Genomic DNA, 21,193 nt, shown 5'->3' with positions numbered 1-21,193 from the left:
ACAGCCATTCTTTTCAGTTTCAGCAGTTAAAGAATTATGCTTTTGGCATCGTAAAATTCCTAATGGTAGTGTTTCATGCCCTCAAGAGAGTGAAATTAAAGAGACACAGGAAGAAATACAAGGTCATATTCTCTTTCTATGTGACATTGACCGAAACTTCACAGCTTTTTTTCTTCTTTCCAAAATAGTTTATTTTAAATTCCCTGACATCACCCCCCAGTCATCTCATGCAGCTTCCTGGACTCAGGGAAGAGGAATTTCATGTTGCTAATGGGGAGTGTCAATTCCAGTTGAAAGTCAAATTCAAAGATGTGTGTTTTAATTGCTTTTGGAAGCTACTTTTCTTTGCCATCTCTAGAAGGAAATAGGTAGAGATATTAGAAGCAGATCTGTGCGTATCTGTTCTATTAAAAGAATCAGTAGTCACTTTTCTGTTTCTATTTTATATTCTATAGTAAAGTTTTAACTTAATGTGGTTCTACTTTCCCATTTTTCCAACTAGAAAAAAAAAACACAGATTCCCACATTCTTTAGAAAATGTTTAGGTATAGATATTTCCCTAGACCATGAATCTGCCATATACTTTGAGTAGTGTTGCCCTCACTTTTTTATTATTATCTCGGAAGTGACACTTGTCACTGTGATCGCTGTGATAATAACTAAGTTTCTGTGAGCATTATATTTTCTAAGTAAATGTTATCTTTTAGGTTTTCCTCTTTTAGAACAGAACATGATACGTTAAAAAATAAAAGCATAATATGAAACCAGCACATTGTACCCCTTGATTACACTAATGTACACAGCTATGAGTTAACAATAAAATAAATAAATAAATAAAAATATGCCACTTTAAAGAATAACTTTGCCATTCTATAATGAAATTCCATTTTGATAAAGACACAAACACATGCCATCTTGTTTTATAAATCTTGCTTAGTAAGCCTGTGATTTACTAATGATAAGTCAACTGCAGACAACTTATTTCTGATCCTCTGTATTGTAGACTGATGAAGGAATTTATAAAATAGATAAGATGGTATCAGATACATTTTATCAGCCAAAAATTTTAAAAGCCTGCGACTTAAGTTCTCTTTTAAATGTAACTTACCCATGTGAAACACATTGTTTCCAAATAACCTTTCTAAGCAACCTTTTGTACAAAAAGTAGCCAGCCACAATGGCCTCTTTTAAATGTGTGTGTTCAGCTGTAATTTAATATCAGTGACCTTAATTCCCATGGAGTCCTTTGACTTTTCCCTTGGAATTAAATTGTTGGCTTCTTCTCTTGTTAGCTGTATTTCGTCCTATTTTATGGGTTGCTACAGACAAAAACCAGAATCTTTAGTCTTTTATAGTTCCCATAAAATCAAATCATGAGGATTCTTTTCTTTCTGGGTGAAATATTTTATTTACTCCTATTTCCAGTTCAGTTAACTGAATCAACTTCAGGAGAGTTCCATTGTGCTCTAGAATAAGTTGAAATATTCCTGGCTTGTTATAGCATCAGCCTCTGCATGGAAATGAGGTCGAAACATCTAAGAGGCACCTCTATGCTATAGGACTTATTTTAAATTATTAGTATGTTAGAAAAAAGGGAAACAGCAGAGGAGAATTCTGGCATGGCAGCCACGCTGTGCTTTTTTAGCTATATTTGCAAAGCATCCAATACTTATACTATGAGAAACACCCACAATCTCTTGGTCCTGAGGTTGTGTCTCCAATATTAAACGTGCCACCCTGAAGTGTGACGAGTTAAATACCTGCCAGTGTACTGCACTTTTCAGAAACTATTGGGAGCACTTGGGGACATAAAGTTGAGTCCAGCATGACTGGACCGAAATGGCTGCTGACCTGGCCTCCTGTCATTGCCACAGAGCCACATGGGGGAGAGGGGTCCAACAGTGCAGGAGGCAGCGACACTGCTCACTTCTCTTGCCCACCTGGTGACCCCATTGCCCACCCGCCCACCTGACCACTCTTCTTGAGGCTCCTCTGCAGTATCTTCCTTCCCCCTCTCTCTCTGTCTCCGCAGGCAAACTCACCATTCATGGAAACACAATGTACACACCAGCCACCCTCTACTTTCATCTCCAGCCCAATTCTGTATTCTGAGCTACAGACACTTAACTGCTAACTGGACACAGGGTCAACCTTGCACGTACATCTCACAAACACCTGAACGTGTGTCCAAAATTGAACTCTGGACCTCCCCACCCCACCCCCACAGACCCTGGAGCTATGGCAGAGCCCTGGGGGCCACTCTGGGCACCCTGCTGTCCCCTACCTGGAAGCCCCCACTGTGTCCTGTGATTCTTCCCCTGGAAACCTGAATCTCCCCTTTGCTGTCTGTGTCAGCCCCTTCATCCTAGTCCAAGCCACCACTACCTCATACTGGTCTGCCAGTATAGAGAACCCCTGTCCCCTCCCTCCAGCCAGTCATCCACAAGGTCAATTGGGGGTCTCCCTCCTTCCCCTTGCCCTTGAGTGAAAAGCCAAGCCCAGACCCTCAGACCACGTGGCCTGACAGGACTTGTCCCTTCCCTTCAAGCAAATCTGTCCTCCACTCACCGCCCTCCATCACTGACAGGGCCTTCAGATGCTCTCAGAACATTCTGTCCCACTCTCTGCTTTGGGTTTTAATGTAAGAGTCACTTGCTCAGAAGGGACCCCCCATTTTAATGGATTTCTTCCTGTCACTTTCTGCTCCAGCTCCCCGTTCTCTCAGCAAAGGCCGCAATGTGAAAATCTGTGTGTGTTCGATTGGTAATGCGTGTTGGACGTGTGTCTCCTGGTCTGAGCTGTAAGCTTCCTGAGGGTGTGTTGGTTTTGCTCCCCAGTGTATACACGGGGCGCCTAGCAATGGCCGAGTGTATACACGTGGCGCCTAGCACTGCCTGGCACAGGTGCTGGATAAATGAATGATGGATGAACAAATGAGTTACATTAAATGTGTTAAGCACTCATCGCCATCTTTCCATAAATATTTATATTACTCAGAGCTTGCTCGCTATATACCAGCTTGCGAGTTCTGCTGGTATTTTTTCCAACCAGACAGATTTAGCAATCTGGTGTTTCCCTGTCCTCCTCGCTTTCTTGGTGGCCTCCTCCTCTCTTCCTCCCAGGTACCAGGTATTGTTTACGGCAACATGCATTTTAACTTGTTTGGAGTTTTGTGTGCTTGTTGGAGCTATGATGTAACTTGAGGACAGAATGTGGCTGGGGGCACCGCGCATCCCGCACGCGCTGCGTCCTGGAAGCGAGGGGCTGTCTCTGCCACCAGGTGGCGCTGTCCCGGAGCGCGGCGAGCGCCGCCCTGCTGAGCCGTTTCCGCCGCGTTCGCTGGAGGGGACGGGACCGTGGGGACCGTGGGGACCGTGGGGGCCGGGGAGGTCGCTGGGTGGTGAGGCTGGCCACGCTGAATCCAGATGGGTCTGGAGGTCTTCCTTAGTTACACAGAATCTATGTGTGACATGTGAGTCTATGTGTGTGAGTGTGTGTGCAATAGTGGGTGTATGTATGAGTGTGGTGTTTGAATATGTGTGTGATGTGTGCAAGAGTATGTATGTGTGTGAGTGTGTTAGTGGGCTCATGTATGTGTGTGTGAGTGTGTATGTGAGTGTGATGTGCAGGCAGGTGTGTGTGAATGTGAGTGTGCAATAGAGAATGTATATGCTGACTGCTGTGAGTGTGTGTGAGTGTGAGAGTGGGTGTGAGTGTGTGATGTGTGTGTGAGAGTGTGATGGGTGTGTGTGGATGCTGTGAGTGTGACAGTGTGTGTGAGTGTGTGATGGTGGGTGGGTGTGATGGTGTGTGTGTGAGTGTGTGATAGTGGGTGTGTGAGTGCTGTGAGAGCGTGTTGGTGTGAGTGTGTGATGGTGTGTGTGAGTGCTATGAGTGTGTGATGGTGGGTGGGTATGGATGCTGTGAGTGTGTGACAGTGTGTGTGAGTGCTGTGAGTGTGTGTGAGTGCTGTGTGTGTGAGAGTGTGTGATTGTGTGTGTGAGTGCTCTGAGTGTGTGATAGTGTGTGTGTGTGAGTGCTGTGTGTGTGTGAGTGTGTGACAGTGTGTGTGAGTGCTCCTCTGAGTGTGTGATAGTGTGTGTGTGTGAGTGCTGTGTGTGTGTGAGTGTGTGACTGTGTGTGAGTGCTCTGAGTGTGTGATAGTGAGTGTGTGTGTGTGAGTGCTGTGAGTGTGTGATGGTGGGTGTGAGTGCTGTGAGTGTGTGTGTGTGAGTGCTGTGAGTGTCTTCCTGCACGGGTGTGTGTGAGGGAGAAAGAGGAAGGCGTGTGTGCCTGCTCACCTGTGCACCCATTCCCATTCCAGAAAAAAGGGCAGAATTAGAAAAGGAGTTTGTCTTCTCAGGCTTTCTGGAACCCAAAGTGCATGAAAGTCTTGGCTCAGAGTTACCCCGTCAAATAAATCAAACTGTTTCTCTGGACTCAATGTTTCCCATAAGGAATGATTTTTATCTCTACACTTTAACAGAAAAGCTAAATTTGCAGACTCGTAGCTTTCCCTCCCGCCACATGCAGCAGCCCATGTTTCTAAGAGGGTGTCTTGGGAGGGACTCGGAGTTGATGGGTCACATGAGAGCCTTGCTGGACACTCCGCTGCCTTGGGTCTGTCCGTGGTGCGCTGACATCCTGGCCGGTGGGTCTGTCCGTGGTGCGCTGACATCCTGGCCGGTGGGTCCTCTCCTTAGGGTTCCTGTTTGGCCTCAAAGGAGCAGAAGGAAGAGCAGGCTTCCCTGGGCCCTCCGGCTTCCCTGGGGCCCGAGGACAGAAGGGATGGAAAGGTAAGCACCCCTGAGCAGGTCGAAGGGGTGGGGAACAGCCTGGCCCCCTGAGCCCACTGCCCTGAGCCGGGCGCGCCTGGATAAGCTGCAGGAGTAAGAGGGCCCAGGGCTGCCTGGCCTCCTATGTGGGCCCCGGCACATCCTCTGGGCCCGTGCCTGGGGGAGCTGAGGCCCCGCTGCCTGGCTGCCCCGGTCCAGCTGTGTTGAGACACAGGAAGGGAAGTCGGGTACATTTCCCCTGTCACCCATAACCTTGGTGTCCATGACCAGGACGAGGCCACCCTTCTGAAAGCTGTCTTCCCCTCAGCCCACTGGCCGGGTGGTGGCAATCCCCAGCACCGGCCACTGGAGATTCCTCAGCACCCTGGAGCATCCTCTCAGCTCCGCCTAGCCCCGTAAAGGGTCCAAGTTTTTAAGTATCTTCAGTAATCATCAGACAAGGATTCTGAACCCAAGGAGCCCACAGCCAGACACTTGAGTAGCTTACTAGGAGCCTCACGGTCGCCCTGACAAGTGGATGCAACAACTTTCATCATGACAGAGAATGTGTAGAGCCCAACACAAGGTTCTGCCTGTGTCACGTCTTGGGTCCAGCCCTACTCATCCCACCTCACATGTCCCTCACCTCCCGCACTCACAGACCTTCTAGCAAACTCCATGAGCAACCTGCCCCTCCCCACCCCACCCTGCAGGTGACACTGGGGACTGCAGATGTGAAGAAGGGGACACATTCGTCCCGGGCCTTCCCGGACTGCCCGGACCCAAGGGCTTCCCCGGTGTCAATGGGGAGCCTGGAAGGAAAGGAGAGCCAGGAGACCCTGGCCCACACGGCATCCCCGGGTTCCCGGGATTCAAGGTAAGACCTCCATCTTACCACAAAGCTGCGAGACGCCCCCAGGTTCAGGTTTTATTTGTTAAATTAACGCAGCTTTAGACCCACAACACATGTGTACCCAAAGGATGACGGTGCCTTTCAGAAACCCCACGGGCTCCAAAGCGCACCTTAAGATGCTGCACAGGTGGGGCTGAGACGTGCCAAAGCAGGTGGGGGGCTCTCCTCAGGGTTGACCTGGCGTCACCTTGCGACCTAGAGATGACACTCCTTAGGTGTCCCCAAGAGAATCGAAACACGTCTGCACAATGGGCATTTTCCATAATGGCCACGACGGAGCGTCCCTCACTCCAGGGGCGGTCCCACTATTGCGGTGTGCGAGGACCCTGGAAATGCCATGCCAAGTGCAAGGACACGCACACAGGAGAACACCGCACAGTTCTTTTCACAGGAGCTGTCCAGATGAGGCAAAGCTGGGGCCAGGGTGTGGATTGGTGGCACTCACAGGCGACGGAGGGTGAAGGGGTGTGACCCTTAGGGGCCGTCTTTCTGACACAATGACAGTGCTCTGGAATGAAATAATAGAGATGGTGGCACAACCTTGTGAAAACACGAACAATCACTGTATTTTATGCTTTAAAACAGTGAATTTCCTGGTACACGAAGTATAAGTTCTGAGCATTAAGTTCGGAACTCACGCCAGAGGAAGTGCTCTGTACCTCTTTGCGGAGTGTCACGGCGGTCACCAGCGGGCCAAGGGCGCACTTCAGGGTGACCACAGTGACGTCCAGCAATGGGGTGCAGAGCACTTTAGACCTCAAATATCTCAAGGAACGCCGTCCAGCATTTTGCACATAAGGCACATTGTTAGTGCTCCTTGAACATTCACCTCTTCAAATGTAGGAAGGACTGAGTTAGCATTTTGTGAAGTCATCTTTAACCCAATAAAAAATGAGACCACAAGTTCCAAATAAATTGCAAATTTACTTTGTCAGAATCTTTGAAATTCCCTGCCGTGGGTTCCCTCTACACAGCAGCTAAGTGGCCTTTTTTCAGTCCTTATGAAGACACCACCTTGTGTAGATTTTTCTTCTGTGGCAGGTTTTAGCTAACCAGACAAGACGTTGGCAAAGAACCTTCAGAGATTTACAAAGCAAAAACCCCATTATTTTATATGTTCATCAATAGAGAAAAGGCTTGCTCAGGACACATAGCTGAGGACATCTGAGAGATCTGACTCATGATCTCACATCTCAGAGGAGGAGAATTTGCAGCCACCTGCGGCTGCTGTTGTGGAAAGTGGAGACGGGTTGCTTCCCGGCACGGGAGCTTTGCTGGTGATAGCAAGCCCGGAAGCACCCCGCTGCTCCATACCCTAATAGTTGTCAGAAAACAAATGGGGAAATCTAACAAAAAGTATTAATGGTAAGTGCTGTGTTTCCTAGTTTAAGAATGATACCATCTCTAAATCATGGCTAAACAGTAACAGTTGCTCAAGTGTTCAGAAAAGGTGCATGTGGTGGGAACTGCAGACCTACTAAGGGCAAAGATGCTAGACTCATCTGTTGTTTAAAAAATGTTCAGGGCAAAAAAAAATTTTATTTTTTTTTAATGTTTGGGGCTCAACACACCATAGCTAACCAACAATGACAATAATAACAAAAACATAGCCAGGCATGGTGGCAGGCACCTGTAATCCCAGCTACTGGGAAGCTGAGGCAAGAGGATCGCTTAAGCCCAAGACTTTGAGGTTGCTGTGAGCTATGAGGCCACAGCACTCTACCGAGGGCAACATAGTAAGACTCTGTCTAAAAAAAAAAAAAAGATTGGATGTTTTCTATAAGCCAAATGGATCCATTCTGAGTGCCTAAAATGTCTAACATATTTCAAGTGTTTACGTAGTTTGCTTCCACCGTTGTGTTTTCTGTTCCAATAGCTATGATTGTCCGGTGTCTTGAAATTAGTTATATATTTATGTTTCTGGCAACCCCAACATGATAAAAGTGCCTGAGATGATTTGGGTTTTTTTTCCTCTTGGTTTTTTAAATATCTGCACAGCTCGAATCTGGCAGAGTGCTTAAAGCATCGGCATGGGCCAATACGTACATCTGTACTCCTGTGCCCAACACATTATTGAGCACTGCCTGGGTGTGAGACGCTCTCCTGTATACAAAAAGAATGTCACCTTTTCCTGCAAAGAACTAAATCAATAAATCAAGTATCTGTGGAATTTTCTAGGAGAAAAGGACTCTTAATCACTGTAACATTCCATTTAATTAAATCCACACTGAAGGCTCCTGTATTCTTGGAAATGGCATTAACCAGGATATGCCAAACACTAGCACAAGCCCGTGTTAAAACACAACCCTGAGCCAGCAATCCACTCACTGCTTTTGTGGAAGGAGCTACACCGATTTCACAGCCTAAAATCTGACTGTTCCTGCAGTAAGCTCTCTAAACCATGACCTTCCCCGCCAGCCACCCCACAGCCTTAACCACAGTTTAGAAAACAAATTATCTATTAAACACTGTTTATTGTTTTCATTATCAAATTATCACAAATGTTTGTGCTTTGTACTTAGAGGCCTGTCCCCTGCTTAGACTGGTTTACAAGAAGCCACCTTAAGTTTGGGGCCAGTGCTTCTCAAAAGTCACTGAGTGTGTGAACCCTGGGACTTTGTGGAGATGCCGTGAGTTTCAGTTGTCCAGGGTGACTCTGGGAAGCTGTGTCAGCTGAAAGGTCCCTCCCTCTTCAGGGCCCGAATGGTCTGAAACAGGAAGAAACATTTTTGTGTTTGTTTCCGCAGGGGACCCCTGGCAATGTCGGTGCTCCTGGGCCCAAAGGAGCAAAGGGAGGTTCCAGAACAATCACAACCAAAGGTCAGTTCTATGGCTGCACAATTCTTGTCCCACTGAGCCTCTCCTCCACTGTGTGAATGAATTCACATGCGAATCCTTTCCCAGGTGAGCGGGGACAGCCAGGCATCCCAGGTGTGCCGGGGATGAAAGGTGACGATGGCCTTCAGGGGCGCGATGGGCTGGATGGATTTCCTGGCCTCCCAGGTCCTCCTGTGAGTAACCATGAGCCCCAAAGGCTCTCTTTTCCATCATTCACGTTCTTTAGAAACTAGAGAAACCACAGGTGTTGGCAGAGGATAGGTCCGTTCTATTTGTCATGAGCAGAAACCATATTTTTAAGGAAACAGTAAGTTAAACTGGAAGCTAGGCCCAGAGTGAATATTTAAAATTAAAAGAGGAAATAAATAGTTCTCATGGTGGAACACTAATGAGCCTCCCCCAAAATAGACTCTTGTAAAATGAGTGCTGAGACTCTATGTAGGATAAATTATGAAATAGACAATGTTAGTTTTCCAACAAACACCAGCACTGAGCAAGATCCTGTCTAGTGACCTACAGAGGCTGGGGCTGGAAGCCACAGGCTCGAGGACCAGCAGGGACGAGAGCCTGTGTGCGCAGCCCTTCCTCCCAGCAGCTGAGGCTGTCTCTGTTTGAGGTTCCGCATGGCTGCTCCTCACCTTTTCCCAGTCACATTTTCCTTCCTATCTGTGGCTGTCAAGCCTGTGCCTAGGGCAGCTCTTTGTATCACGTTCTGGCAGCTGTGTGCAGCTTACACAGCAGAAAGTTGTCTGGGAGAGTGAGACCAAAGTGTCGAGGGCTGGCACCCCCTACCCCCGAAGCTGGGGGTTCTGTCCCAGCTGCTCCCTGCCTTCCTGACTCAGCAATGGGGTCCTCCCGGTGTCTTCACATGGTCTCCCTGTCTATCTCTGGCTCCTCATGTCACCTTCTTAAGCGGGTGGTGTGTGTGGATGTCCCGAGCGTGAGCCTTGACTCGTCACGGCGGCAGTGGTGACTTGTGTGGCCATCAGTGTCCCAGAGGCGCACACCTCCTAGCATGGGGTCAGACAGCCCTGCGTTCCCAGCTGCTGGCAGGCCTCTCCTCTCTCTCTGTACCCAGAGCAGCTCCTGGGAGCCGGCACCCCATCCTTGGCTTCATTGGCAGCATGGCCACCGCCAAGCCTATTCCCCAGTCACCCACCTGGGTGGCACTTTCTCTCACAGGACATGGGACAACCACAGCCCCTCTCCTTCTCTGACCTTGCAATCTCCTCCTCCAGTTTCCAGGGAGCACACGACACTCTCTTGTCTAAATCAGCCTCCTTTCCTTTAACCACAGGTCACCCTGTGACTAGTAGGTGTGTCACCAATGCTGAATTACAGCAGCACAATCATGTGCCCTCTCCAGTCTCCTTAGCCTTTGCCTTAACTATTCTACAGAAACTTTCCATGCGTGATGGTCCAGGCTGGTGCATGGCGGCCGGTGGGTGGGAAGAGAAAGATAAACGCTCAGATGCAGACACATGTTGACACTGCCACACATGCCTGCTGCGGCCTCGGGTGCCAACTCTATGACTGGGTTAGACCAGGACAGTGGGTTCCTTTTAATCCTCGTTATCTTTCTGTTCTGTGTCCATGGCATGGAATTCTGGGAAACAGGGAAAACACACTGGGAATCAGTGGCTCTCTTCACTATTTATACGTGTTTTGGGGGATAAACTGAATTTTCATGCAGGGTGATGGCATCAAAGGCCCTCCAGGGGACCAGGGCTATCCAGGAGCACCCGGGACCAAGGGCCTTCCAGGAGATGTGGGGCCTCCGGGACTGGGCTTACCGGGCCCCAAAGGCGAACGCGGCTTCCCTGGAGACGCCGGATTACCAGGGCCACCAGGCTTCCTGGGACCTCCTGGGCCCCCCGGCACCCCAGGACAAATAGGTACAAAGGAATTCTCCCATTCTGCTTCTGGGACATGAGCCTGGTGCTACCACATCCCCTACTCCTCTGCCAGTGCACAGATTCCCCCGTGGGCTCAGGTGAGGACGTCCTGTTCCCCCTGCACACATGATTGCCCACCCCCTCCTCCCAGCAGCTGGAGTGTGGAGCTTCTCCCCCGTGGTGGAAGCGACGGAGCCTTTGCACAGCAGCTCCTGCCCACATCCAGCCCTCCCACCACGTGCCCACATGCATGCCCCAGGGTTAAGCCAGCAGCTCTCTGTTGTTCCGCCTCACTCTCCCATTGTGTCTCCCCCAGATTGTGACACTGGTGTGAAAAGGCCCATTGGACAGGATGGACAAGAGACCATCCAGCCAGGTACTGTGGGGAAGGCCAGGTAGCTTTAGAGGGTTCAGAGCTATCTGGAGACCAGGCCCCTCTGGAAATCGTCCAGCTTCCTTCCCTCTCAAGACCCTGGCCTGCTCAGTTCACACCCTCTGATGTAGGGAACAGACATAGCCAGAGATCTTGGAAATGCCCCATTTGGTGGGGGGAGGGAGGCGGGGTGCCAGAGGCCCCAGAGGACTGCTTTGCATTAAGCAGGTTGAAGACAGGGCACGGAGGTCCAGGGAAGGGCAGAGAGGGTCTTGGGACAGGGTGAGTACTGGCCCAAGGGGAGCTGCCCTAAACAGCTGAGAATGGGGGTGGGAGGGCTGGACACGCATACCAGGAACGTGGGGCAGCACTATGAGCATGGGAGCTGGTGACCCGGCCAGAGCCCTCTGGGCCTCAGTGGGGAGGAGGGAGCCTGTGCACAGGTGGCCTGGAGTCCAGGGCAGGTGGCAAGCAGGGGGCCGTGAGAGCTGTGGGCCCAGGGCAGCACAAAGGGGAAGGGCCTGCAGGGCCAGGAGGAAGCATATGCGGTGGTGGCACCTGTCATGGCCTGTCACAGAGATGTCTAAAGGAGGCAGGTGGCGTGGGATCTGCAAACCAGTGATGCTGGGCTAGAAGACAGGATGGCCAAGAGCTTCCTGCCACATTACGATTCACACCCGGTAGGGAACGGGGGCTCAGGCTCTGAGGAAATCATGCCCTGGTTGTGTTCCCAGCACCTGAGGGCTTGAGTGTACAGCCATTCTGAGCCACCAAGATCTATGGCGGGTCCAGGCCATGGGCAGCTGAGAGCCATGGGGTAGGGGTGAGGACGTCGGGGGGCCAGGACCTTGCATGGGCTCCTAAAGGCAGCATGGCCACAGCACTGTACATAGTAGACCAGCTGCTCCAACTGCTCCTTAAGGAATATTCTAAATTCACAGCCACAGCCTGGAGGGAGTGAGCCACACTTGATTTCTGCTAGCAGATTGGTCTGGTCCACACTTCATGGGTAACCTCCTGGTAGGGATGGAGGGAGATGCGACTAAGCCAGAGGTCATAGAGGGCAGAGCCTGGTAGGCAGGAGCGGTCTCCAGGAATCGCAGACAGCCAGGTGACAAAATGCCCCTGCCAAAATGTCCCTGCTCCCAGCCAGGCCACCAGACGCACCTTGTGCTGCTCAAGGCAGGCAGTGGGTGCCATGGTTTATTCTGGAAGTATTCAGAATCACAAAGGAGAAGGCAAATTCCTTTTGAAACCATAAACTGTCTGCATCCCCGACACTTGCAGATGAGAGAGACGTCCACACTAACAGCAGAGGACCCAGTTGGGCCCGTGCGCCCTGAGGCTAGCGCCCTGCACAAGGAAGTGAGCTATTCCTCACTGCAGAGTAGTTTCTGTTCAGCCAGACTTAGCCAGACTTAATTTGCATTTCAAGTTAATAGTCTGATTTCATTACACAGTGACATTAAACTTTTATCTGAACCTAGATTAATTAAATCACTAAATTACTCTGGTCGTAAGATGGTAGTCGGTTCACATGGCTGGTGTTTTTGACCTGGGTAGTCCCCAAGGCCGTAGACTCAGTGTTGAAGATGGCCCGGCTGATCCTTTCTCCTCTCTCCCCAGGTTGCATTGGAGGGCCCAAGGGACTGCCAGGCCTGCCAGGACCCTCAGGCCCCACAGGTAACTCAGGGGAAACTGGAGTGTGCCCAGCCTTCCCAGTACCCCCACCCTACGTTTTGTTCTTGTCCACCCTGCCTCTGGCCCTGCCCCCCCACCCCAGTGTGGCCATGTCCAGCGTCCCAGCGCCCTGCCTTCCCCACCCCAGTGCGGCCATGTCCAGCGTCCCAGCGCCCTGCCCCCCTCACCCCAGTGTGGCCATGTCCAGCGTCCCAGCGCCCTGCCTTCCCCACCCCAGTGCGGCCGTGTCCAGCGTCCCAGCGCCCTGCCCCCCTCACCCCAGTGTGGCCATGTCCAGCGTCCCAGCGCCCTGCCTCCTTCACCCCAGTGTGGCCGTGTCCAGTGTCCCAGCGCCCTGCCTCCCCCACCCCAGTGTGGCCGTGTCCAGCGTCCCAGCGCCCTGCCTCCCCCACCCCAGTGTGGCCGTGTCCAGCGTCCCAGCGCCCTGCCTCCCCCACCCCAGTGTGGCCGTGTCCAGCGTCCCAGCGCCCTGCCTCCCCCACCCCAGTGTGGCCGTGTCCAGCGTCCCAGCGCCCTGCCTCCCCCACCCCAGTGTGGCCGTGTCCAGTGTCCTAGCGTGCTGCCTCTAGCAGGGAGTAGACTCTCTCACGGCTGCAAATGGAGGAGACTGACACTTAGTGAGCCCAGGCTAGGAGAGAAAATCCAGCCCTGGGGCTCTGGGGCACCCACAGCGGCGGAGACTGATGCCTCTTCTTTGCTGCTAGAGAGGGGATGTGTGACGTCTTTTCATTTGATGGCTCTGTACCCAGGATACATGGGAAGAGCCTGCAGAAAAGGGGTCTTAGTTTGGGGTTTTGATGGACAGGACACAGAAGTAGATGGGGCTAGAAACTCTGTCTCTGGTGTCCGGGGGACTGTGTTCTAGTGCTTGACTTGGAGGACCCCTCCAAGTAAGAGCTGATGGGAGAGTCAGGCCAGCGTGCAGGCCGCCTTGCCCTGAAGGCAGGTTCTCAGTCTGGAGCAGTAGGAACTCTGCTCCGTGGGTGGCCCTCTTGAATTCCTCCTCCTCAGACTATGCGGGGCCTGGGGAAGGGCCTTGGTCCCCCTGCCAAGGAGGCTGTAGGGTAATGCAGTGTGAGAGGCGAGGCCTCCTGGGCTCAGTCCTCGCCTGGGCAGGAGGAATAAGGAATTGTGCAGACATTCTAGATTCTTCCTGCTTCCCATGTGAGGCCCCCAGTACTTCCTGTGACCCACTGAGGCCCTACATACACTGTAAAGTGCTAAACCAGGGTTGTGCAAACAGCCCTCCAGGGCAGGAGAGTTGGCTGACTTACCCTGTGTCCTGCACCTTAAGGACATCTTCCGGGAGCACAGCAGGTGCAGGATCTGGGGACAACCACAAAGTGCATGGGTGCCGTTTGTGCCCTGAGGCCTGAGACAGTATCTCCCGCATGTCAGCGTCCTCATGGCCCCTGCTCCTGTCAGTTGGTGGATTCCAACAGCCACTGACAGTGACAGCTCTGTGTGGGGAGACTTGGGGCTCAGGGCCCATAGTGGGATCATTTTCCGCAGCCAGTGTGTGGAAGCCAGGCCCCAAGTATACATCAAACACACTGGATGTGAGGGCGGAGGCTTTTGCTGGCTACGTTTTTCTGATGCAAAGCTTCCTGAAGTGGAGGGCTAATGAGATCTCCTGTGCTAAGGAGACCACAGGCTGAGGGGACAATGAGGTCTTAATGAGATCGTGGCTGTGGTGTTACTGGTAGAGACTAAGGCTTAGTCCATGATGTGATTAAGTAATCGCTCACGTGTGCACTGAGCCTGTAATGAGATGGGGAAAGCACCGTTCTTTTGATGTTAGCAAGGTGGAATTAGCCTGCTCCCCTCCTGCTGTCAGGTTGAAGCTAATCTGTGCAGCAGCCCTGGACATGGGTGTGTGCTTCGGCCAGGCAATGCTGTGGGTAATGACCATGAACAGCCACTCCCAGCACAAGAGTGTCTGATGCCCGTGTTCACAACTGTGGTGATTCAGTAAACGGCCCCTCAAGGTCCTCGGCTTCTGTGACTTCTGCTCAACTCTGGGTGCAAGTCCTGGCAACATTCCAAAGACTTTCTAAATTTGTAAAAACGGTCCGATTTTGTGCAGACCTGGCACTGCTTCCCGCATTTTGCTGTAGAATCTAAGTTTTCTGGCTCGGCGCCTGTAGCACAGTGGTTACAGGGCCAGCCAGGTGCACCAAGGCTGGTGGGTTCGAACCCAGCCCAGGCCTGCTAAACAACAGTGACAACTGCAACAAAAAAATAGCCAGGCATTGTGGTGGGCACCTGTAGTCCCAGCTACTTGGGAGGCTGAGGCAAGAGAATCGCCTAAACCCAAGAGCTGAAGGTGCTATGAGCTGTGACACCACAGCACTCTACCGAGGACGACATAATGAGACTCTGTCTCAGAAAAAAAAGAATCTCAGTTTTCCCCATGAGGTTACTTGTCCTCACCTCCCCATCCCCCAATGCAGATGCTGCTGCCGAGTCTTAGATCCTAAAACCAGATCCCCGGGTGTGTCATGGAGACGGTCTGACACTAAGAGCAGTTGTAAGGTAGCAACCTGCCGGCTGCCCAGACACGCTGCTCAGGAGCCACTGACACACCTGTCACCCTGAGGTGTCTCAATTTCTCAGGCAGGTCTGGCATTCAGTTTCCTGTGTGCAGTTTTAGCTAAAATCCTCCAAGGCCCAGCTGGAGTTTCCTTTCAGGAACTAGCTTTGAGCTGAGCTCAACCATTCCCTCTGACTCACTCCGTACAGCCCCATGGATTTGCATTCACCCCGGGCTTCCTGTGTAAAGCCCTTACTCTGACCTGCACCATATTTGTAGATTGATGCAGATATTGGGGTTCTCAACGCACATATCCTAGCGATGTGAATCTGCCCCACCCCTGTCCCATGGTCAGTGCTGTCCCAGCCTTAGAGAAGTCTGGTCAGCTAGAGACAGCAGCCTGGGGCGACAGCTTCCAATCCACTCCCCCAGGCAAGTGCCAGGGTCTACATGAGAGCGTCTAATTGCCCAGGGAGAGAACAGTCTCTGGATGGTTTTATCCCTGAGCAACCCCGCCTGTGAGCGGGGCAGGAAGCTATGCTCCATCCGTGTGCACCATCCCTGTGGTCCGTCTCGGTGTGCGCCATCCCCGTGGCCCGTCTCCGGTGCTGTCGTTTTCCCTCCTGACTGAGCTGGACAGGCATGTTTGTGGCAGAGCCCTACCCCTGCTCTCAGGCTCCCCTTTCCCCCCTGACTTATGCTTCCTGAGCCAGGTCCCTGGGTGAGCCCCATCTCAGGACCCACGTCGTTATGTGACCTGCTGGGCACACGTTCCCAGTTGGTGTCCAGGATTGTGCAGGACTCAGCCAGCAGAGCAAACCACCACCCTAACGTGTGGCCCAGTCACCTCATTTGGAAATGACATTGTTACTTCACTGAGGAAAGGGTGGGTTTGTGCCACACAGCATCCCTTTCCCAAAGGAAAACTGGGAACATGGATGAAAAGCAGGGAGCTCAAGCAGCTTTCTGACCTCGGTGATGATGACAGCCCTGTACCTGTACGAGCGCCAGGCAGCTTGTGCTGTGCCCAGCGCTATGCAAATGTTTGACAAGAATTCTCGTATTTGTTCATCGCAATGCCCCACAAAGTAGATTTGCCATTCTCCCCATTTTACAGATGAGGAAACTGAGGCACAGGGAGGTTTAGAAACGTGTCCAAGGTCACACAGAACAGGTTGAGACAAATTCCCAGCCAGGCAGTCTGCCTCCAGACCCCAAGCCCTTAGCTAGAATGCTGCAGAGTCTGAACGGTGGATAGTCTTCTACTTAAGGCTGAGTCTGTGAGCTGGGTTTGGAGCCAGGGAAAAGCCTCTGTAAGTCGGATGCATGGTGCAGGCCTGCCCTTCCCCTCTCTCCTCCTGAGACACCACATTAAGTCAGGTACCAAATGTGACCAAGGCCCTCTCTTCCTTCCGGGATCTGACGTGTCTGTGGTTTATCTGGGTGTTTAGGTGCCAAAGGCCTCAGAGGGATACCAGGATTCCCAGGAGCTGATGGAGCACCCGGGCTCAAGGGCTTCCCAGGAGATCCAGGTCGTGAAGGGTTCCCAGGACCCCCGGGTAAGTCAAGATGGGACCCCCATTGAGCCCGAAGGCTCAGGAAGCAGCTGACTGGGCGCCTCCCAACATTTAGAAGCAGTTTCAACACATGCTTGATGATGATTTTGTGTTTGTTCTTGGAAGATTAAAAATTCTTAACTTTTCATCATTAATACTCTGCTAGTTTTCTTTTAGTAAACAAAGAGGTGTTGCAGAAACATTTACTTTTAATGGTTGGCATTAAACATCCAAGGACAGCATGTCACTCTCCTGGAAGAGGACCCAGTGGACCTCACAGAGTGCACAGGCACAGGGTGCTGGGCCTTCTGTGTCTTTGATGGGTCCCCACAGAACCAGCCCGAGCACGGCTCTCCCACCACAGGGCCCCCTGCTGCAGCACACATAGCCCAGGGGGCTGTGACCTGAGCTCAGACCCTTTTCCTCTGAGCACCACCTGACTGTCAGCACTGGGGTCAGTCCTTAGAGGGGAGAGGCTTGAGACGATTTGACTGAGGAAAGGCAGGTGACAGTGAGAGCCTCTGTGCCCACATACGGCGTTTGGCAACTTTCTCAGCGAATAGACAGAGGGTGTCAACTCCTTTTTGAAGTTTCAAACTTAATGGTTTGAAACTTGATGGATGACCCAGGGTTGGCCCAGCGCCACGTTCCAGGGAGGCAGGTTTGTCTTTTCCGCCCCCTGGGACTCCGTTGGCCACGCAGCTCTGCACCTCTGCACGGCCGGTCAAAGCTGCTCTTTGGGCATGACGTACAAAACACGGAGCCCACGAATTACAGAGATACGTGCCAGGAGCAGTCGGTCCCTGAGGCCTTGTCCACCTTAGCTAGTTTGAGGGTGAGGGGCCAGGCAGCAGAGGGAGGTGGAAGCAAGTTCACTGACGAAAGAGTGGGAGATGAGAGATGTGGGCGGCTCCAAGGTGAGCAGCAGTGACAGCCGTGAGTCCAGGGAACGCAGTCCACGCTCTTTCTGGCGTCTTCCCAACTCTTCTCTCAGAACAGCGTCATGCTGTCTTGTGCTTTGAAGACATTTTGTTTGTGTCTCTTTCTAGGGTTCGTGGGAACCCGAGGGTCCAAAGGCGCAGTGGGCCTTCCCGGCCCAGATGGATCCCCAGGTCCCATTGGTCTGCCGGGGCCTGCCGGGCCCCCGGGGGATAGAGGCCTTCCTGGGGAAGTCCTGGGAGCCCAGCCTGGGTCTCGAGGAGACGCAGGACTGCCCGGACATGCTGGGCTGAAAGGCCTCCCTGGAGACAGAGGGCATCCAGGATTCCGAGGTGAGTCCCACACCCGGGGAGAGAGGTGCCGGGCGGTGCAGGATATTGGGTAAAATGGCCAGCAGGGGCACCCCCGTGCCAGGCCATCCACATCATTCCTGGGCATAAGGTGCAGACCAGAGACCTCTGTGGGGACTGAGCTGTGCCCCCACATCACCCTTCCTGGTAACACTTGAATTTGCTCATGGAGGCAGGCTGAACACACACAGGTGTCTCAGTGTGTCCACCGCCCATCCGCTCTGCCGCCCAACCGTGCGAATCCCACCCCAAGATCTGTTACATGTGGTTTCTTCTGGAAGATGATTTTGTTTTTATTTTTTTCATTTTTTCAAGACAGAGTTTCACTATGTCACCCTCAGCAGAGTGCCATGGCGTCACAGTTCACAGCAACCTCAAACTCCTGGGCTTAAGTGATTCTCTTGCCTCAGCCTCCCAAGAAACTGGGACTACAGGCACCTGCCAGAATGCCCCTCTATTTTTTGGTTGCAGTTGCCATTGTTGTTTAGCTGATCTGGGCCAGATTCAAACCCACCAGCCTTGGTATATGTGGCTAGTGCTGTAACCCCTGCGCTATGGGCGCTGAGCCTGGAAGATGTTTTTAAAACTTAATTTCCTACAGGCTTCAAAATGTTTAAGCTTGAAAACAGAAAGTGGCAGGAGGTTTCCTTGTGATGCTTTTCTCCTTTTCGTGGAGGTTTCACCACGACCGACGTCCTCTCTGTCATGAGTTTCCTATGCCTTGCTTAGGCAGGATATTTGGTTTGGTAAAACTCCTAGTTTCCAAAGCATCAAGGCTCCAAGGAGCTGTTTCAGTTTCCATCCAGTTCACCACTGGTGTCACCATGGGAGCAGTGCGCACACGGGCTACAGGCTGGCTGCAGGGTGGATTAGGAAGGCATGGCCAGCGTTTCTCCTAATAACGCAGTTTCACGGGGCCACAGACAGCTGTTTAACTGAGGGGAGCTAATTGTTAGGATTTGTTCCCTTTTAAACAAACATTCCATAAATGGAAACTGACCTGAAATATTCAGCTCCAAAGAAATGATCCCTACCAACAACTGAGGGGTCAGAGCGTCCTGCTGCCCGGGTTTGCAGGGCGGCCACTGGAATGGCAGCGCCCGGCCACCTCCCTCCCCAGAACTGCTCCCCACAGCCTCTCTGCAGTCGAGAGGAAAGGGGGTGTGGGGCACACTCAGTGTGCCGATGAGGGGGTGTTCCTGCCATCCTTTTACGAGTTTGCAGCAAACACTTGTAAATGTCAAATACTCAAAATACAATGTCCAGTGAGTACAGCTAGACTGAAATTGTACTCACAACTTTATGGTCTTCAGATACTTGTTTCTAGATGTATTGACAGGAATAGAAAAAGGCAGAAAGGGACGACACCGAGATGCTGGATACTATCCCTGGGGGACAGTGCGAGTTACTTTGATGTTATCCTTCTGGCTTCTCTGTATTTTCCACAATCCAGAAGCATTAAGAACCATTTTTTAAATTTAATTTTTAATGGAAATCATAACTATACACATTTATGGGATACGGTGTGATGATTTGATATACAAGAAGCAGCATATTTGTAGAACAGGTGTGTGGAGATTGACATCTGCACTGAGCAGGGAAGACTCAGCCCCCCACTCTTATCTCTGATGCCTGCAGGGAGCCAGGGGATGCCAGGAATGCCAGGACTGAAGGGCCAGCTGGGCTTCCCTGGACCTTCTGGCCAGCCAGGACTGCCTGGGCCTCCAGGACAACATGGATTCCCTGGACTTTCTGGCCAAGAGGGGCCCTTGGGGCTGCCAGGTGCCCCAGGCCTCGGAGGTGAGACTCCAGCCCCCAACACTGGGGATCCTCCTTGTACCGACAGTGAACTGTAGCGCCTTGCCCTGGACACTGGGACTCCCGCAGACGGCTGTGGAGAGCAGCTCCGCCTTCATGTCCTTTAGATATGCTGGGGATTAGGCGAAATGAGAGAAATTCCTACTGCAGAAGTTCCAAATCACTGCTCTGATTTGGAGAGGAGAAATCGTTTCCTGAAAGAGCATGAGCTGGGAGCAAAGGAAGACGGTGCTTAGGAAAGCCTGGGGCAGGTGGGCAGAGGGAGCAGGGAGGAGCCGCAGCTGGAGGGTGGCAGCCGCAGGAGCTGCTGGGGGTGGCCACCTCACAGAGACCACGAGGGCACTGGGGACACTGCCTACTGCCTGCCAGGGCTGCCGAGCCCACCAGTGCCAGGCAGAACCACGGCCCCAGACTCTCGCATCTGCTGGCCTAGGGAAACTCTAAGTATGGTTTTGCTTTTTGTTTTGCCTGCTAAGAACACTTTCTTATCGAAGTGTCCCCTGCCATGGCCGTCGCGTCACCTAAGGACACTTTAGCCCTGAGAAAGACATAATTGTTCCTATACTGCTTAAGAGCCCCCAGTCTAAGTTCTCTGGATTGCCACAGTCAAGCGACATCTCTGCTGGGGACCTCAGCCGGTCTGTGCTGGGAAACCCTCATGACACACACTGCCCAAACATCAACCAGTCACGTCTATGCACATGGGCCTTCACCACGTGGGGCATCACCTGGGTCCAAATGCAAGGGCTGGACAGGGCTGAGGCCAGATCCCCAGGTGCCATGCTGGCCACACAGGGCCGCAGACCTTGGCAGGAGGCTGGGGCTTCCATTTCTCTATTTGCAAGGCCTTGCCAGCCCCCAAATAGCGCGTGTGAACACAAGCCATTGTGTAGTGCATGAAAGACCCGGGAAAGCCTCATCCTAAAGGCGCCCACACTTTAGCTGAGGAAAGAATCACACACGTGGAAAGGTTCAGGGCAGGACAGCGGGTGAGCGGATGGGGAAGACCCAGTGTCTGAGGAGGCCAGGTGGACGGGGAGGGGACGGGACTGGGACAGGGCCGGGGGCTTTCTAGGGAGGACGCAGACATGCCTCCTTGGAGCCCTGGTTCCTCAAGCCAGCTAGGGAGGGGGCTTCATTTGAGGAGAACACTGCTAGTCCTGACAGCGAGATCGGGCCACAGTTTAGCGAGCACTAAATGCCAAGCTGAGCAGGTAGCACCCTCGGCAAAGGGGGCTGCTCCATATTTTTAACAGAGAAGAAAGGATTGGGGGAAGCTGGCAGGCAGCTGACCAAGAAGGGAGCCTGGAGGGCAGTGGTGGGCTGGGGGCCATGAAGTCCAGCAAGAACGAGATTGAGGTAGAAGTGAGAGGCCAGAGGTGGCAGCAGCAGCCAGTGGGAGCTGTGGCCTCCCCCAGAACTGACCCTCGGCTGGAGCCAGGAACAGCCAGGAGTCACGGGCAGGCTCTTGACTGACCTGGGGGCCACGCTCCGGCAGGGTT

The 21,193-nt window shown here is 52.4% G+C and overlaps 1 protein-coding gene across 1 annotated transcript in view; it reads left to right on the top strand.

The window, feature by feature from the left end:
• COL4A2 (collagen type IV alpha 2 chain) overlaps positions 1 to 21,193 on the top strand; it is a 170,209-nt gene that overhangs the window by 126,228 nt on the left and 22,788 nt on the right. Inside the window, exons 21-30 of the mRNA XM_053563521.1 lie at positions 4,704 to 4,796; positions 5,489 to 5,652; positions 8,436 to 8,508; positions 8,593 to 8,699; positions 10,220 to 10,421; positions 10,738 to 10,797; positions 12,421 to 12,477; positions 16,480 to 16,587; positions 17,634 to 17,855; positions 19,512 to 19,673. Of these exons, the coding sequence (XP_053419496.1) occupies positions 4,704 to 4,796; positions 5,489 to 5,652; positions 8,436 to 8,508; positions 8,593 to 8,699; positions 10,220 to 10,421; positions 10,738 to 10,797; positions 12,421 to 12,477; positions 16,480 to 16,587; positions 17,634 to 17,855; positions 19,512 to 19,673 (1,248 nt within the window). The remainder of the gene's footprint in view (positions 1 to 4,703; positions 4,797 to 5,488; positions 5,653 to 8,435; positions 8,509 to 8,592; positions 8,700 to 10,219; positions 10,422 to 10,737; positions 10,798 to 12,420; positions 12,478 to 16,479; positions 16,588 to 17,633; positions 17,856 to 19,511; positions 19,674 to 21,193) is intronic.

Source organism: Nycticebus coucang, chromosome 15 (assembly GCF_027406575.1).
Source record: "Nycticebus coucang isolate mNycCou1 chromosome 15, mNycCou1.pri, whole genome shotgun sequence".
Taxonomy (NCBI): domain Eukaryota; kingdom Metazoa; phylum Chordata; class Mammalia; order Primates; family Lorisidae; genus Nycticebus; species Nycticebus coucang.
Note: the sequence above shows the minus strand (reverse complement) of the source record. Positions and strands in the feature narration are given on the sequence as shown.